The sequence below is a fragment of the Neovison vison genome, chromosome 9 (genome assembly GCF_020171115.1).
Source record: "Neovison vison isolate M4711 chromosome 9, ASM_NN_V1, whole genome shotgun sequence".
Classification (NCBI taxonomy): domain Eukaryota; kingdom Metazoa; phylum Chordata; class Mammalia; order Carnivora; family Mustelidae; genus Neogale; species Neogale vison.
This window is the reverse complement of record NC_058099.1, coordinates 62,257,080-62,272,717: the sequence shown is the minus strand read 5'-3', so window position 1 is coordinate 62,272,717 and position 15,638 is coordinate 62,257,080. Positions and strand designations below refer to the sequence as shown.

Genomic DNA, 15,638 nt, shown 5'->3' with positions numbered 1-15,638 from the left:
AATAAATAAATTGAAAAAAATTTTTTTTAAATGCAACCAAAAAAAAAAAAAAAAACCCACAATGAAATGCCACCTCACACCATGTAGAATGGCTAAAATTAACAAGTCAGGAAACAACAAATGTTGGCGAGGATGTAGAGAAAGAGGAACTCTCTTATACTGTTGGTAGGAATGCAAGCTGGTACAGCCACTCTGGAAAACAGGATGGAGGTTCCGCAAGATGTTAAAAATAGAGCCAAAAATAAAGCAAATGCATACTGGGTATTTACCCCCAAAATACAAATATAGTGAAAAGAAAGGGCACATGCACCCCAATGATCAAGGAGTAATGTTCACGATAGTCACACTGTGGAAGGAGTTGAGATGCCCTTCAACAGATAAGTGGTGAAGAAGATGTGGTTCATATATACAATGGAATGTTATTCAGCCATCAGAAAGGAAGGATGCCCATCATCTGCATCAACATGGCTGGACCTGGAAAGGATTATGCTAAGTGAAATAAGTCAAGGAGAAAGATAATTTTCATACTGTTTCACTCTTATGTGGAATATATAAACAATAGCAGGGAGGACCATAGGGGAAGGTAGGGAAATCTGAAGGAAGAAAAATCAGAGAGGGAGATGAACCATGAAAAACTATGGACCCCAGGAAACAAACTGAGGGTTTCAAAGGGGAGAAGGTGAAGGGATGGGGTAACAGGGTGCTGGGTATTAAGGAGGACACATGTTGTGATGAGCACTGGTGTTATAAGCAACTAATGAATCACTGAACACTACATCAAAAACTAATGATGTATTATACAATGGCTAACTGAGCATTAAAAAAAGACTAACAAGAGACAAAGAAGAGCACTACATAATAATAAGGGGATGATACAACAGGAAGATAAAACAATTTTAAATATTTATGCATACAACATGGGAGGACCAAAATTTATAAAACAGTAACAAATATAAAGGAACTCATTGATGATAATATGAAAAAAGTAAGGGACTTTAACATCCTACTTGCATCAATACACAGATCATCCAAACAGAAAATCAACAACAAAACAATGGCTTTGAATGACACAGTGGATCAGATAGACTTAAGAGATATATTCAGAACATTCCATCCCAAAAGAGCAGGATACATATTCTTTTCAAGTGCACATGAACATTCTCCACAACAGATCACATATTAGACCATAAAATAGGACTCAACGAATACAGTAAGACTGAAGTCATAGGATGCACCTTTTCTGACAACACTATGAAACCAGAAGTTAACCACAAGAAAAAAATTTAGAGAGACCACAAATACAAGGAGATTAAACATGTTACTAAACAATGAATGGGTCAACAAGGAAATCAAAGAAAAGAAATACATGGAAATAAATGAAAATCAAAATGCAGAAGTCCAGAATCATTTGGATGCAACAAAGGCAGTCCTAAAAGGAAAGTATACAGCAATACAGGCCTATCTCAAGAAGAAGGAAAAATCTCAAATAAGCAACCTAACCTCACACTGAAAGGAACCAGAAAAAGGACAACAAATGAAGCCTAAAGCCAGTAGAAGGAAGGAAATGATAAAGATTAGGGCATAAATAAATAATAATGGAAACTAAAAAAAACGAAAAAAACAAAAAAAAAAACAAAAAACAAAAAAAACAAAAACAGAAGAGATCTAGAAAACCAGGAGCTGCTTCTTTGAAAAAGTTAATGAAATTGATAAACCTCCAGCCAGACTTATCAAAAAGAAAAGGAAACGGACTCAAATACATAAAATCACCAATGAGAAAGAAGATGTAACAACCAAGGAGAGAAATACAATTCTAAGAAAATGTTATGAAAAACTATATGCCAACAAGTTAGACAATCTAGAAGAAATGGATAATTTCTTTATCCTAGATATGTATAACAGGAAGTGAAACAAAAAGTGAAACAGGAAGAATCAGAAAGCTTGAATAGATCAATAACCGGCAAAGAAATCAAATCATTACCCAAACAAGTCCCAATAAACAAAAGGTCAGGGAAAGATATCTTGAATTCCACCAAACATTTAAAGAAGAGTTAATACCTATTCTTAAATGATTCCAAAAAATAAGAGAAGGAAGAAGGAAGGAGGAAGGAAAACTTTCATATTCATTCTATGAGACATCACCCTGATTCCAAACCAGACAGACATCATTAAAGTAAGAGAACTACAAGCCAACATCGTTAAGACAGATGCAAAAACTCTCAATAAAATACCAGAAAACCAATTTTAATAAGACATTAAAAATCATTCACCATAATCAAATGGGATTTATTCCTGGGTTCTATATTCATCAATCAATCAACTTGATAAATACATACATAAGAGAAAGGATAATAACCATATAATCATTTCAATAGTTATAGAAAAAGCACCCAACAAACTATAATGAAGTACAACCTCCATTCATGACAAAAAGCCCTCAATGAAGTGGTTTAGAGGGAACATACCCAACATAATAAAGGCTATACATGAAAATCCCACAGCTAATATCATCCTAACTGGGGAAAAACAGAGCTTTTCCTCTATGGTCAGAAACAAGACAGAGATGTCCAACCTCACCACTTTTATTCAAAATAGTACTAGAAGTCCTAGCCACAGCAATCAGACAACAAAAAGAAATTAAAGGAATTCAGATCAACAAGGAATAAGTCAAACTTTTACTATTTGCAGTTAAGATGATACTATATATAGAAAACCCAAAAGACTCACTGATAAACTACTAGAACTGATAGACCAATTCAATGAAGTCACAGGACACAAAATCAACATACAGAAATCTGTTCTATTTCTACAGGCCAGTAATGAAGCAGCAGAAAGAGAAATTAGGGAATCCGTTCCATTTACAACTGCACCAAAAACCGTAAGACACCTAGGAATAAACCTAACCAAAGAGGTAAAAGACCTGTACTCTGAAAACTGTAAAACAGTGGCGAGAGGAAGTGGAGATGACACAAAGAAATGGAGAGACATTCTATGCTCATGGAATGGAAGAACAAATATTGTTAAAATGTCTATACTACCCAAAACTATCTATAGGCTCAATGCAACTCCGATGAAAATAACACTGGCATTTTTCACAGAACTGGAACAAGGAACCCTAAGATCTGTATGGAATGTAAAGACCTCGAATAGCCAAAGCAACCTTGAAAAAGAAAAGGAATGCTGGAGGGATAACAATTCCAGACCTTAAGCTATATTACAAACAAAGCTGTAGTGATCAAGACAGTATGGTACTGGCATAAAAAACAGATCAAAGGAACAAAAGAGAAAGTCCAGAAATGAATCCACAATTATATGATCAATTAATCTCGATAAAGCAGGAAGGAATATCCAATGGGAGGAAGTCAAATCTCTTCAAAAAATTGTGTTGGAAAAACTGGACAACATGCAACATTCTTTACCATATATAAAAATTAACTTTAAATGGATTAAAGACCTAAATGCTGATACCTGAAAACGATAAAACTGCTAGAAGATAACATAGGCAGTAATTTCCTTGACATCAGCCATAGCAACTTCTTTCTAGATATGTTTCCTGAGACAAGGTAAACAAAAGAAAAATATACTGTTAGGATTACATCAAAATAAAAAGCTCTGCAATGAAGGAAAACTGAAAGGCAACCTACAAAATGGGAAAAGATACTTGGAAATGACATAGCTGATAAAGGGTTAATATCCAAAATATATAAAGCTCTTAAACTTAACACCCATATAAAGAATCATGTCATCTGCAAAGAGAGAGAGTTTGCCTTCTTCATTACCATTTGGATACCTTTTATTTCTCTCTGTTGTCTGATTGCTGTTGCTAGGACTTCTAATACTATGTTGAACAAGAGTGGTGAAAGTGGGCATCCTTGTCTTGTTCCTGATCTCAATGGGAAGGCTGCAAGCTTTTTCCCATTGAGGATGATATTTGCTGTGGGTCTTTCATAGATAGATTTGATGAGGTTCAGGAATGTTCCCTCTATCCCTATACTTTGAAGCGTTTTACTCAGGAACGGATGCTGGATTTTGTCAAATGCTTTTACTGCATCGATTGAGAGGACCATGTGGTTCTTCTCTCTTCTCATATTAATTTGTTGTATCACATTGATTGATTTGCGAATGTTGAACCATCCTTGTAGCCCAGGGATGAATCCCACCTGATCATGGTGGATAATCTTTTTAAAGTGCTGTTGGATCCTGTTGGCTAGGATCTTGTTGAGAATCTTAGCATCCATATTCATCAGTGATATTGGTCTGAAATTCTCCTTTTTGGTAGGGTCCTTGCCTGGTTTGGGGATCAGGGTAATGCTGGCTTCATAGAAAGAGTCTGGAAGTTTTCCTTCTGCTTCAATTTTTTGAAACAGCTTCAGGAGAATAGGTGTTATTTCTTCTTGGAAGGTTTGGTAGAATTCCCCAGGGAATCCGTCAGGTCCTGGGCTCTTGTTTTTTGGGAGGTTTTTGATCACTGATTCAATATCGTTATTAGATATCGGTCTATTCAGGTTGTCGATTTCTTCCTGGTTCAGTTTTGGTAGTTTACATTTTTCCAGGAATGCATCCATTTCATCTAGGTTGCTAAGCTTATTGGCGTATAACTGTTCGTAATAACTTCTGATGACTGTTTCTACTTCCTTGGTGTTAGTTGTGATCTCTCCCTTTTCATTCATAATTTTATGAATTTGGGATTTCTCTCTTTTCTTTTGGATTAGTGTAGCCAGTGGCTTATCGATCTTATTGATTCTTTCAAAAAACCAGCTTCTAGTTTCATTGATACGTTCTACTGTATCTCTGGTTTCTCCCTCATTGATCTCAGCTCTAATCTTGATGATTTCCCTTCTTATGTGTGGAGTTGGTTTGATTTGTTGTTGATCCTCCAGTTCTTTAAGGTGTAGAGACAGCTGGTGTGTTCTGGATTTTTCAATTTTTTTGAGGGAGGCTTGGATGGCTATGTATTTTCCCCTTAGGACCGCCTTTGCTGTATCCCATAGGTTTTAGACCGAAGTGTCTTCATTCTCATTGGTTTCCATGAATTGTTTCAGTTCTTCTTTGATCTCCTGGTTGATCCAAGCATTCTTAAGCAAGGTGGTCTTTAGCTTCCAGGTGTTTGAGTTCCTTCTGAACTTTTCCTTGTGATTGAGCTCCAGTTTCAAAGCATTGTGATCTGAGAATATGCAGGGAATAATCTCAGTCTTTTGGTATCGGTTGAGTCCTGATTTGTGACCTAGTATGTGGTCTCTTCTGGAGAAGGTTCCGTGTGCACTTGAGAAGAATGAGTATTCTGTTGTTTTAGGGTGGAAACCCAAAAGACTCCACCGCCAAACTACTAGAACTCATACAGCAATTCAGCAACGTGGCAGGATACAAAGTCAATGTGCAGAAATCAGTGGCTTTCTTATACACTAACAATGAAAATACAGAAAGGGAAATTAGAGAATCGATTCCATTTACTATAGCACCAAGAACCATAAGATACCTGGGAATAAACCTAACCAAAGAGGTAAAGGATCTGTACTCGAGGAACTACAGAACACTCATGAAAGAAATTGAAGAAGACACAAATAGATAGAAGACCATTCCATGCTCTTGGATCCGAAGAATAAACATTGTTAAAATGTCTATACTGCCTAGAGCAATCTATACTTTTAATGCCATTCCGATCAAAATTCCACCGGCATTCTTCAAAGAGCTGGAGCAAATAATCCTAAAATTTGTATGGAATCAGAAGAGACCCCGAATCACTAAGGAAATGTTGAAAAACAAAAATAAAGCTGGCGGCATCACCTTACCTCATTTCAAGCTTTATTACAAAGCTGTGATCACCAAGACAGCATGGTCCTGGCATAAAAACAGACACATAGACCAGTGGAACAGAGTAGAGAGCCCTGATATGGACCCTCAACTCTATGGTCAATTAATCTTTGACAAAACAGGAAAAAATATACAGTGGAAAAAAGACAGTCTCTTCAATAAATGGTGCTGGGAAAACTGGACAGCTATATGTAGAAGAATGAAACTCGACCATTCTCTTACACCGTACACAAAGATCAACTCAAAATGGATAAAAGACCTCAACGTGAGACAGGAATCCATCAGAATCCTAGAGGAGAACATAGGCAGTAATCTCTTTGATATCAGCCACAGCAACTTCTTTCAAGATACGTCTCCAAAGGCAAAGGAAACAAAAGCGAAAATAAACTTCTGGGACTCCATCAAAATCAAAAGCTTCTGCACAGCAAAGGAAACAGTCAACAAAACAAAGAGGCAACCCACGGAATGGGAGAAGATATTTGCAAATGACAGTACAGACAAAAGGTTGATATCCAGGATCTATAATGAACTCCTCAAACTCAACCCACACGAACCAGGCAAACACATCAAAAAATGGGCAAAAGATATGAACAGACACTTCTCCAATCAAGACATACAAATGGCTATCAGACACATGAAAAAATGCTCATCATCATTAGCCCTCAGGGAGATTCAAATTAAAACCACATTGAGATATCACCTTACACCAGTTAGAATGGCCAAAATTAACAAAACAGGAAACAACATGTGTTGGAGAGGATGTGGAGAAAGGGGAACCCTCTTCCACTGTTGGTGGGAATGCAAGTTGGTGCAGCCTCTTTGGAGAACAGTGTGGAGATTCCTCAAGAAATTAAAAATAGAGCTTCCCTATGACCCTGCAATTGCACTCCTGGGTATTTACCCCAAAGATACAGATGTCGTGAAAAGAAGGGCCATCTGTACCCCAATGTTTATAGCAGCAATGGCCACAGTCGCCAAACTATGGAAAGAACCAAGATGCCCTTCAACGGATGAATGGACAAGGAAGATGTGGTCCATATACACTATGGAGTATTATGCCTCCATCAGAAAGGATAATACCCAACTTTTGTAGCAACATGGACGGGACTGGAAGAGATTATGCTGAGTGAAATAAGTCAAGCAGAGAGAGTCAATTATCATATGGTTTCACTTATTTGTGGAGCATAACCAATAGCATGGAGGACAAGGGGCGTTAGAGAGGAGAAGGGAATTTGGGTAAATTGGAAGGGGAGGTGAACCATGAGAGACTATGGACTCTGAAAAACAATCTGAGGGGTTTGAAGTGGCGAGGGGGTGGGAGGTTGGGGTACCAGGTGGTGGGTATTATAGAGGGCATGGCTTGCATGGAGCACTGGGTGTGGTGAAAAAATAATGAATAATGTTTTTCTGAAAATAAATAAATTGAAAAAAAAAAGAAAAAAAAAACTTAATACCCAAAAAACAAATAACCCACTTTAAAAAATGGGCAGAAGACATGAATAAGACATCTTTTTTTTCCAAAGAAAACATCAAGATGGCCAATAGACACATGAAAAGATGCTCAGCATTAATGATCATTAGGGAAATGCAAATCAAAACTACAATGAGATATCACCTCACACCTGTCAGAATGGTTAAAATCAACAAGACAAGAAATAAAAGGTGCTGGTAAGGATGCGGAGAAAAGGGAACCCTCCTGCATTGTTGATGGGAATCAAACTGGTGTGGCCTCTCTAGAACACAGTATGGAGATTCCTAAAAAGTTAAAAATACCCTGATCCAGCAATTATTCTAGTAGGTATTTATTACCCTAATATACAAAAATACTAATTAAAGGCATACATGCACCCTGATGTTTATACCAGCATTATCTATACTAGGCAAATTACGGAAACAGTCTAAGTGTCCACAACTAGAGAATATTATGGTAAATGAAATCAGTGAGTAAAAAAAATACAAATTCAGTAAGATTTACCCATATATGGAATTTAAGAAACAAAACAAACAAGCAAAGGGAAAAGAAAAAGGGATAAACCAAGAAACAGACTGTCAACTACAGAGAACAAACAGATAGTTACTAGAAGGGAGGTGGAGGGGGGAATGGGTTAAACAGGTGATGGGAATTAGGAGTGCACTTGTTGTGATGAGCACTGGATGTTGTATGGAAGTGTTAAATCACTATATTGTACACCTGAAACTAATTATTACATTGTATGTTAACTAACTGGAATTTAAAATAAAACTTAAAAAAAATTATGTATGGGGGAGCCTGGGTGGCTCAGTGGGTTAAAGCCTCTGCCTTTGACTCAGGTCATGATCCCAGGGTCCTGGGATCGAGCCCTACATCGGGCTCTCTGCTCAGTGAGGAGCCTGCTTCCTCCTCCTCTCTCTCTCTGCCTGCCTCTGCCTACTTGTGATCTCTGTCAAATAAATAAATAAAATCTTAAAAAAAAAATTATGTATGGTTAAGCTATGCTATGCTTTAAGTACTGATGGGGGGGAAATGAAGTCAAGCTTGATTTTTCTCCTTCAAAATGTAAGGAAAAATAAAAACGTTTTTAAACCAAAATATAAAAGTTTACTGAGAGACCTACATTAGAAATGCTAAAGAAAGTTCTTTCAGCAGTAGAAAAATGACACCAGATGGCATCACAGATCAGTACAAAGGAAGGCAGATTGTTGGGATGAGTAAATGTACAGATAAATTTAAAATACATTTCTTTCAGATGCCTGGGTGGCTCAGTCGGTTAAGCATCTGCCTTCGGCTCAGGTCATGATCTCAGGTCCTGGGATGGAGTCCCACATCAGGCTCCCTGCTCAGTGGGGAATCTGCTTCTCCCTCTCTTTCTGCTCCTCCCCCTGCTCCTTTTCTCTCTCTTTCTTGCTCACTCTCAAATTTTAAAAAAAAAATACATTTTTCTCCTCATTCTTAAATTTCTTCAAAAGGTAACTATTTAAAGGACATACAATAACTGAGTATTGGGGTTTATAACATATTGTAGAAGTAAAATGACAACAGCACAAAATATAAGAGGTAAACAGTAGTATACTGTGAAGTAGTATAGAATTTGAAATTAAATATGGTAAGTGAAGCACATCTTATAAAGCTTAGAGAAGTCACTAAAAAAAACTCAAAACAATAGCTCATAAGCCAACAATTGAGATAAAAGGCAATTATTAAACAATGTCAGAAATATTATCAAGGATAAAAAGAGACACTCATAAGGAGGATGTCAATCCATCAAAAAACCATAAGCATCAAAAATACACATATGCATGCAATAGCAGACTTTCAAACTACTGAAGCACAATCTTTCAGAACTCAGAGTACAAAGAGACAAATGTCCCTATGCTAAAATCAATTGTATTTCTATATATTAGCAAGAAAAAACTGTAAATTGAATTTTAAAAATGACTTACAGTTGCATCAAAAACATGAAAATATATACAGGTACCAAATATACACATAACCAAATATGTGGAAAATGTATTCACTGAAAACTAAAAAATGGCACTGAAAGAAATTTACAATTATCCAGAAACTGATAAATTCCATTCAATTTCAATCAAAATTTCCTTAGGCATTTTTTTTGTAGGCATTTACAATATGATCTAAATCATACAGAAATGCGAAGATGCTAGTGTAGCCTAACAATTTTGAAAACAAAATACAAAATACAAAGTTGGAAGCCTCATAATGCAAAATTTCAAAGCTTACTATAAAGCTATATTAATCAAGTCACTGTATTATTGGCCTAAGGACAGACCTATAGATAAATGAAACAGAATAAGTCCAGAAAGACTCATAAATATATGTTCAACTGATTTTTTGTTTTAGAGATCATAATGCCTTTTTCTTTAAAAAAATTTATTTATTTATCTATTTGAGAGAGTGAGAGAGAACATGAGAGGGGACAAGGTGAGAGGGAGAACCAGACTCCCAACAGAGCTGGGAGCCCGATGCAGGACTTGATCCCAGGACTCCAGAATCATGACCTGAGCCACAGGCAGTCGAGTAACCAACTGAGTCACCCAGGTGCCCACGTTCAACTGATTTTCAATGAAGATGCAAATCTAACTTAGTAAGGAAAAAATAGTTTTTTTCAACAAATGATACTGGGGCAATGGGCTATATGGGAAAAAAAATAAACTTTTACCTTTACTTTAAACCACACACAAAAATTAACTTCAAATGAATCACAGACCTAACCATGAAAAATAAAATTTAGAGGGGTGTCTGGGTAGCTCATTTGCTTAAGTATCCAATGCTTGATTTTTGGCTCAGGTGATGATCTCAAGATTGTGAGATCAACAGGGCGCCTGGGTGGCTCAGTGGGTTAGGCCACTGCCTTCGGCTCAGGTCATGATCTCGGGGTCCTGGGATCGAATCCCGCATTGGGCTCTCTGCTCAGCGGGGAGCCTGCTTCCTCCTCTCTCTCCCTCTGCCTGCCTCTCTGCCTACTTGTGATCTCTCTCTGTCAAATGGATAAATAAAATCTTAAAAAAAAAAAAAAAAGATTGTGAGATCAAGCCCATGTGGGCTCTGTGCTGGGCACACAGCCTACTTAAGGTTCTCTCTCTCTTCTTCCTTCGTCCCCACTCTCTCTCTCCCTGTCTATATTAATAAATAAAACAAAATTAAGAAATTTCAGGGGGAAGGTGCTTGGGTGGCTCAGTGGGTTAAAGCCTCTCTGCCTTCAGCTCAGGTGCACCGTGCTCTCTGCTCAGTGGGGGAGCCCGCTTTCTCCTCTCTCTCTGCCTGCCTCTCTGCCTTCTTGTGATCTTTGTCTGTCAAATAAATAAATAAAATCTTTAAAAAAAAAATTGGGGGGGAAAAGGGGGGAAAATTCATAATCTTGGGTAAGCTAAGATTTCTTAGGTCATAAAAAGCACAAAACAATAAAACAAAAGAATATACCTGAAGTTAAAATGTTCTGTTTCTTAAAAAACACTGAGAATGAAAAGTCAAGCAAAAGACCTGCAGAAAATATCTGCAAGGTATATATATTTGATAATGTACCTGGATCCATAATATATAAAAGAATTCTCAAAATTCAATAATAAAATGTGCAGGAATGAGAAAGTGAGGATAGTGATTTCTTCTGGGGACAAAGGAGAGATCTAGCGAATCCTGCTTTAACTATATTAATTTCTTTAAAAATTGCTGAGTAGTGGGTACGTGGACTTCTATTATAATTTTATTCTTCGTTTCATGTTTAAAATACTTATAATTTAAAAATTAAAAGTTAACACTAAACCCACAGAGAAAGTTTAATTCATAGCACTCCATGAAATTATCGTAGTCACTGAAACACTTAATGGTGGATTTTTGCCCATATCTTTTTCACCTATGTTTATTTGACATTAAGCACAAGGACACACAAACATGTAAAACTGAAGAAAAGAAAAAGATTCAGTTAGATTTCTAGTTTCCTGCTATCCATTCCTACTTGGATGCTTAAATGTTTCTCCATCACTTCAAACAACTTACTAAAAAGAATTCACTGATCTTTCCTCATATGATAGATTCAGGTTCTTCTGTTTTATTAGTTTTATCATATTACAAATCAAAAGGAGAGCATATTAGTTAGGAGCACAAGTTCTAGAGCCAACCAAAATGCCTGGCTTCAAATCTTGACTACCACTCAAAAATTGCCTGATCTTGGGCAAGTTAATTAATCTTTCTGTGCTTCAGGATAAATGTTAAATACACAGAAGGTACTTAGAGCTAAACCTGGCAAAAAATCATGTTCAATAAATGTTAACCATTCTTTTTATATTCTTATTGCTACTATAACTATTATTACAACTATGTTCTAACTTTTCTTTGCCTTTTCCTTTGTTATCCCTTAATATCAAGGAAGGTACTTAGTCTTGTTACTCATTCCCAGAACAATCTGACCTCTCCCTCCCTATTTCTGGTCATCAGTAGTGAAGAGCTAGACTACTACAGCCTTCTTCCTATAAGCCTTCCTTTTCTTCATTTCCTCTCCATTCCAAGCTATTATATGCTACTTCAGATTAATCTTTTATCCCTTTTCATAAAATCCACTTTCCTTTAGCAGGAGAAGCTCTATGAGGTTTTATAGAAGAAAAAAAAAGTATTTCACAGTGGGTTATGAATTAATCACTAGAATAAAAACTATGGCAGAAGAAAGTCTTAAGGTTGATTTGTAATGATACAAATATGAAAGCAAGCTAAATTTATTACTATGAAAGTAACAATGACATTATAAATTACCTTTGAGTAGCATTAGCAGTTCCCTATTACAACAGCAATCACTCCTAATATAGTTTGAGTTTGAGATTTGATTTATTATGAAAATCACCAGTCTTTTTCAAGTAATCACCTCTTTGGGCCCTAGTCTCTTTTGTTAAAAATAAAATGTTATACAAATGTCATTAATCTATGCTCCCAGACCCTAAAAGGCAACACAAGCACAACATTCTTTCCTGATGAGCCCAAGGTAGGCTGAGTTATCCAGAAAATTAATACCAATGGATAAACTAGCAGAGGTGAACCTATGTGTCATTTTTAACTACATAATCTTTAGAGTTTCTCCTAATTTTAAAGGTCTGTGAATCTACTCTAATGCCATACAAATCTATATAAAACTCTTCTAATTTAAAATTTGATAATACTTCTATTTTCATTTATAATTCATTTGATATACTTCTAGAAATCTAGAAAGCATTCTGAAATCTTTCATAAAAATTTGTGTTTAGCTTCAAAGTAATTTGGTTTGAAATTTAAAAATATTTTTAAACAAATTTCACTGTGGTATTTCATTATGATTTCATACTTCAATGACAACGCATTTTGCAATAATACTAAAATGGGCCCAAAATTTGGTATGGGCACACAAAAGTTACATAGCTACTCTTTGAAAAGTACTTCCTAGAAATTTGAAAATGACTTTTTTTTGGTAACATTTACCTTTTTTCTTCTTTTGCTCTCAGCTGTTCTTCCTGTCTCAAAACTTGAACCATTATAGATTCAAAAACTCCACTTGTCAAGCCTGCCAAACTTCGTGGTGTTGACCGACGCCTTGTTGAGGTACATGCAGTTCCCTTCTCATCCTCCAATCCATAATAGCCTCTAGATGTAACTGCTATCGTTGTCTTTTCTCTCAAGTGCCTTGGAGAAGAATAAGTCAATTCATAAGGTCAAATCTTCTGGGTAAGCAATAAGCGCTCTTAAACCAGCATCTTAAGAATAATCTCTTTTGCCAACTATATAGAAAGTATATAGTTAAACCTTACTTAGCTATGCTCCAAATTTTAATCTGCCCTTCATTAATTTCTAATTTTCCTTACCCTCTATAGAATTAGTCTGAATGACAAACCCTTCACTACATTTAAGAAATACGTAAATCTTGGGGTGCCTGGGTGGCTCAGTTGGTTGGGCATCTGACTTCAGCTCAAGTCATGCTACTGGGGTCCCGGGATCATGTCCCAGGTCAGGCTCCCTGCTCAGCAGGGAGTCTGCTCTTCCCTCTACCTCTACCTTTGTCCCTCCCCCTGCTCGTGCTCCCTCTTTTTTTCTCTCAAATAAATAAATTAAAGAAAAAAGAAATACATGAATCTTTCACATTAAAATTAAGGATTAAAACACTACCGCTTTAATGGGCAAAAAAGTTTACTGTTTGCAAAATTAAATGCAGCTTATCTTTTTCGTATTACCTGTCACTGGTATAGGAAAATGCACAATACTACAAGAACATTTTGGGAGAGAAAATTCATGGTACATAAATGCTTTGAAGAAATTATAAACAAATGAAACATTACAATGTATTAAATACTATGATATATAAGGACAAATTTGGAAACCTGACTAACCTATAAAAAGAATCTAGGAATCAAAATTCCATTTTCAGTGTCACACAAATGTCTCCCTAACCTGTAATATTGTATTAATGCACGAATATACTACTCTAATACTTGAAAACACTGATTAAAAAAGGTTCTCAGCATTTTAATTATCTATAAATCCCCTTAATGAATTTGAAATAATTGATTAAAACCATTCACACTTCTCCAACTAGACATACAAATGGCTATCAGACACATGAAAAAATGCTCATCATCATTAGCCCTCAGGGAGATTCAAATTAAAACCACATTGAGATATCACCTTACACCAGTTAGAATGGCCAAAATTAACAAAACAGGAAACAACATGTGTTGGAGAGGATGTGGAGAAAGGGGAACCCTCTTCCACTGTTGGTGGGAATGCAAGTTGGTGCAGCCTCTTTGGAGAACAGTGTGGAGATTCCTCAAGAAATTAAAAATAGAGCTTCCCTATGACCCTGCAATTGCACTCCTGGGTATTTACCCCAGAGATACAGATGTCGTGAAAAGAAGGGCCATCTGTACCCCAATGTTTATAGCAGCAATGGCCACAGTCGCCAAACTATGGAAAGAACCAAGATGCCCTTCAACGGATGAATGGATAAGGAAGATGTGGTCCATATACACTATGGAGTATTATGCCTCCATCAGAAAGGATGAATACCCAACTTTTGTAGCAACATGGACGGGACTGGAAGAGATTATGCTGAGTGAAATAAGGCAAGCAGAGAGAGTCAATTATCATATGGTTTCACTTATTTGTGGAGCATAACCAATAGCATGGAGGACAAGGGGCGTTAGAGAGTAGTAGGGAATTTGGGTAAATTGGAAGGGGAGGTGAACCATGAGAGACTATGGACTCTGAAAAACAGTCTGAGGGGTTTGAAGTGGCGGGTGGGTGGGAGGTTGGGGTACCAGGTGGTGGGTATTATAGAGGGCACGGCTTGCATGGAGCACTGGGTGTGGTGAAAAAATAATGAATACTGTTTTTCTGAAAATAAATAAATTGGAAAAAAAAAAAACATTCACACTGGAAAAAGAAACATTTATCTTATCAAGTTTTTAAGTGAAAATTAAAACATGACTTCTGAACTTTTATCTATAAAAATGGCTAATTATAAAAAGCAACAGGGAAAATATCTCCTCTTCTACCTCTGTGAGATTATGTCAGAGTCTCTGAAGGTTTTGAACATGCTGTTATTTCTACAATGGCAAAATCAAGTCAATACCCCAAGCAAGCATTCAATATGCTGAATGAATTCTACGTAAATTAAAAGTTGATCCTATAATCAAATTTTCCTGCTTTCCTAAAGGCTTTAATACAAAGCAGCCAAGGTTCAATGAAACAAACCTTTACGGCATGAAATACAATCAAATACAATCAAATCCTGGACTTTGTTCACAACAGTTTATTACTGTAAGAAGAACTTTTATAACAATCTTAGTCGCTGGCCATCTGGAGCAAGGTTCTACTGAACTACGGCACTATTTTATGTCTTCTTTGTTGTAAGGAAAAATGTTGTAACTGATTCAGCTTCAAGTAGGGCATGAACTTTAAGTGTTCAAGTAATCCTGAAGAATTTGGGCTAATCTCGCCATACTGTTTCAGGCTGAGATTATTTTATGCACAATAGCATAGATCTGTCTGATGGCTAATTGGGGCAAAAGGAATGTCAGCCAGAAGCAATATGGGCCAAAAGATATAAAGATGATTGGCAATAACAGATACTGAATGGATATACTTTGGTTCATTTTACTGGTAAACTAACTAGTTCTGTAATTTTAATTACTTCCTCATTAATACTGATGGAAGAGAACATTAATGAACAATACTGCTTTGAAACATGATGACACCTCAAAGGCCACAGTATATGCAGAGCATTGGGGATAAAAGTTGAAGGAAACAGGAAGTCACATGGCTAAATTATTACATAAACAAGCCAGAAACTAAATTTTATCCTTTCACTCTTACAAGT

At 36.4% G+C, this 15,638-nt stretch overlaps 1 protein-coding gene across 1 annotated transcript in view; it reads right to left on the bottom strand.

Annotated features, from left to right (window-relative positions):
• Window positions 1-15,638, bottom strand: part of KIAA2026 (KIAA2026 ortholog) — a 159,113-nt gene that overhangs the window by 117,937 nt on the left and 25,538 nt on the right. Inside the window, exon 2 of the mRNA XM_044265708.1 lies at window positions 12,749-12,949. Within this exon, the coding sequence (XP_044121643.1) occupies window positions 12,749-12,949 (201 nt within the window). The remainder of the gene's footprint in view (window positions 1-12,748; window positions 12,950-15,638) is intronic.